This window comes from Austrofundulus limnaeus, unplaced genomic scaffold (assembly GCF_001266775.1).
Source record: "Austrofundulus limnaeus strain Quisiro unplaced genomic scaffold, Austrofundulus_limnaeus-1.0 Scaffold111, whole genome shotgun sequence".
NCBI lineage: Eukaryota > Metazoa > Chordata > Actinopteri > Cyprinodontiformes > Rivulidae > Austrofundulus > Austrofundulus limnaeus.
Window position 1 is genome coordinate 1,180,312 of NW_013952513.1, and position 3,643 is coordinate 1,183,954.

Consider the following 3,643-nt stretch of genomic DNA (forward strand, 5'->3'; position numbering starts at 1 on the left):
CACACACACACACACACACACACACACACACACACACACACACTTCTAGCACCATAAAGATAATAACAGTCTGCATCTGCTTAAATAAAACTAGATTCACAACAACATTAAGTACATCTGAATTAAGCAGATGAATCTTTATTAAAGATAACATTTCTTGAAATTATTAAATATGTCACAATGCATGCATTTTTATCTACAAAAAAAGGCTGTCAAATAAATAAAACGAATGGTGCAGTTTATCTCTTTCAACATTTTCATATTTAAAGTCAGCCCAAACATGGATGAAACTTGTTCAGGTTTTAGTCCTTCAAATGCCAGTCATTCTGCTGTTACAAATCTGTGCAAATAAGTTTATTGATTGGGTTGATGCAGAGCTTATAAATGCAATGAACTGTGAAGGATGCTCCTGCTACAAGGCTCTGTATTTGATTCATGCTCAGTCTGTGTCCGTCTTGTTTTCTAGTGTCTGACATTCTGGTTCTTCTCCTTTTCTCTGTCCGCTGTGTTTCTGCCAACGCCAGCTCCCTTTCCAGTGTTGTTTTTGATCGGTTTGGGCATCACATCAGTGCTGGAGAATAATATCAACATAAAGATTAAAGAAAGAAGAAGACATAAAAATTAGGGGGCGGGGAACAGCACAAAAAGTCAGTAGGCATTCTTCAAAACAAAATCAGCAATGCATTTAGTTATGTATAGTTTTTCTAGATACCGCAAAGTTTTACCTTCGAAGCTGATGTGGTATGTTGTCTTTGATGAGGTTGTTGAGTTTATAATAATCCAGAAACGTTCGAGCCACATTACTGCCCAGCTTCATGTCTGAGGACACCGAGTTAAGATTATTTCTGTTTTGGCTATTACAAACCCCCCGAAATAGTTGCCACTTAACAAAAAGTAAAACACAGAGTGAAATTTGAAAGTGTCACTAAATCAGTATTTTATAAAAGCAATGGGACATGCAACATGGAATGACTAAGGGTACAAAGAATCTCACCCTAACTGAGCTGAAGGTTTTGAGCGACTGACATGATTGTTTCATATTTTCTTAATAATAATTTTTCCTTCCTAATTAAAATAAAAGATTCTTTAGTTAAGATCTTGTCACACCTAAGCTTTTTAGACAACTTATTCAAATTTTGTCCAAATATCTATGCTGAAGATGGAATTAAAAATATCCATAAATGAGTAATTTAGTCATAACAAAATATCCAAATGTTGGTGTAAGTTGTCTAAAATGTAGCTCCTTTAAACACTTTTGGTCATTTGTGAAACTCATCCAGCACCAAACATCATGAAGCACAAAACATTTTTTCTCCTTAGTTAAAATTTTGACATTAAACTGTTTTTAAACATGCTTTAATATAACAAGTCAGAATATGAGATGCTAGAATGGACTTTGTGTAAGGGTTATTTGGAAACACATAAAAATTTAATGAAGACACTAAAACTCTGTGATATTCCAAAACAGAAGAAAAAGAAAAACAAGATTTTAAAATACAAAGATATTTAAGATTTTGTAAACTTACATTAATGCCACATAAACATGCTAAAAAGGTTTTAAAAATACACCCTGTTTGTCCTCGCCAACAACCCCGGTGAGGAACAGTAAATAACTTCAGACAACACCTGAGAAATGAGCGTTGCAAATGTTCAGGTGACAACACACTACTGAATTAAGTTAGGCTAAATCAGCTGCATTTCACTCATGTCAGCCAAATGTATGATGCCAAAATGAAGCAGACAAAGCAATTACTTATATACTGAGGCCTGATTTAAATTCAGAGGTGGGTGCACACATCATCTCCCTGCTCAGCTGTTCTTTACTACATTAGGGACTTCATCAATAACTGTAACACTTTTATAAAACGTGCAACTGTCCACTTGGTGCTTTAGCTCAGCCGGAGAGCACGGCGAGTCAGGATGTCAGTCACTTTAAGATAACGGAGAACCGGTGTAAAAAATAAACGTCAACAATGTTTCCAATAAGCGGGAAAAACAATGAATACAGAAAGTTAAAAGTGAATTTCACAGAGTCAGACAATTATATCCCATCAATACGAGTGTTTATAATATGAGACGTACGAAGGTTTCTCCTGATCTCGTGCCATTGATGTTTCTCTGCTTCCATTCCTCACCGGTCTGGAGCTTGATGAAACAACACAGATACATAATCTGTCTTTTCTTTAATCATTACCTTGTTGATACTCAGATACATCCTGTCATCTGAGGAGTAATCCATCTGTCACGGCAGCGTGATTGAAACGACCGGAATACAGAAAAAAATGATCAATGCTACATGAACTCTAGTGGCTAAAAGAGTGAAAAACAATCGCCCTAAACTGGTTAACCACTCAGTTATAGTTCAAAGTGCGAGCACACTTCTAGCTTTATAGTTTGCCACGCGAGGTAAGGAACACACAAAGCTAACATTATAATTAGACATGTGAAGGAAGCCCCCGCAAAGAGAGAGAGAGAGAGTCACCTTTTGACCTTTAATGTAGAGCATGTCTGTATGTTCACAAGTCAGCACCAGACATCATTCCTTACACTGCAGGATGGTAGCAACACTCTCCACATGACTCCAGGCTGTAGTTTATACTCCATCTGGCTGTCTGTGAGCCCTGCATCAGGCCCAACCTGCGGGGAGTGTGTGTGTGTGTGTGTGTGTGTGTGTGAGACCGTTCCTCTGTCTCCAAACTTCTGTCTCCTGACACTTGGGTTGAGATAAAAACAACACAACCATAAAGATTTGAATTTTAAAACCTAATGTTTCAGCCAGGCAGCAACTTTACTTTTAGTTAAAAGTTGATGTCAGACTTTGTAATATAACCTTAAATCAATAAAACAATCGTTTAGTTAATATTTGTTATGCTGGAAGCTGTTAGACAGTTTTGTGGACCTGACTTGAATTGTTCCTGGACATGAATAGAATAGATGAATTGTTTTCCTGTGCTTTTAGATTTGACTTCTTTTTGTGTGTTCTACTCATTCATTTCACCATTTCTGTTTTAGTGTTTAATGTATATTTTTTTGCATTTGTTTTTATTTGTTTTGAATTAAAATTCATTTCTGTTGTAATTTTTACCTTATGACAGAGCTCAATAAAACTGAAGACAGGGACTTCTTAAAAGACTGTCTAAATTGTAGCAAATGCTACTTAATAAAATGTACATATTTAGCATCAATTAATGGGAAAGTCACAAATGTGCAATTCATCCATGTGCATTAATGCACATCATAAATGCTGCCTTTTGAACTTTTTGCTTATTAGAAACTTGTTAAAGCTGTTTTTCCTTTAAAGTAGGCATATCCTGCTTTTAAATTAGTTCATTTCACATTTAAATCAATCAATTAGGTCTAATAAAGTGGAACATTAACGCTGTAGTTTGAATTCCTTGTTATTGTAACCCCACAAGCCCCTCTTTCACACCTTTTTAGAGGCGTGTCTCACATCAACTTGTTTTGAGGCTGTCAGTTTTTATCCTGCGGTCCATTCTAGCATGCTATGTTCCCTTTAAGTCTAAATATGTGGTGTTAATGTTTTTTAATGATAAATTTCATTTCATTAGACCAGAGAATTTGGTGCCACTTTCGACCCTGATTGATAAAATTTATTTGTTTATTTATTTATTTATTTATTTAT

General features: G+C 35.6%; 1 protein-coding gene across 1 annotated transcript in view; it reads right to left on the reverse strand.

The window, feature by feature from the left end:
- Window positions 1–107: 107 nt before the first annotated feature.
- Window positions 108–3,643, reverse strand: part of agbl4 (AGBL carboxypeptidase 4) — a gene marked incomplete in the record, with an annotated part of 369,850 nt that continues 366,314 nt past the window's right edge. The window contains 2 exon segments of the mRNA XM_014014225.1: window positions 108–571; window positions 726–819. Of these exon segments, the coding sequence (XP_013869679.1) occupies window positions 463–571; window positions 726–819 (203 nt within the window).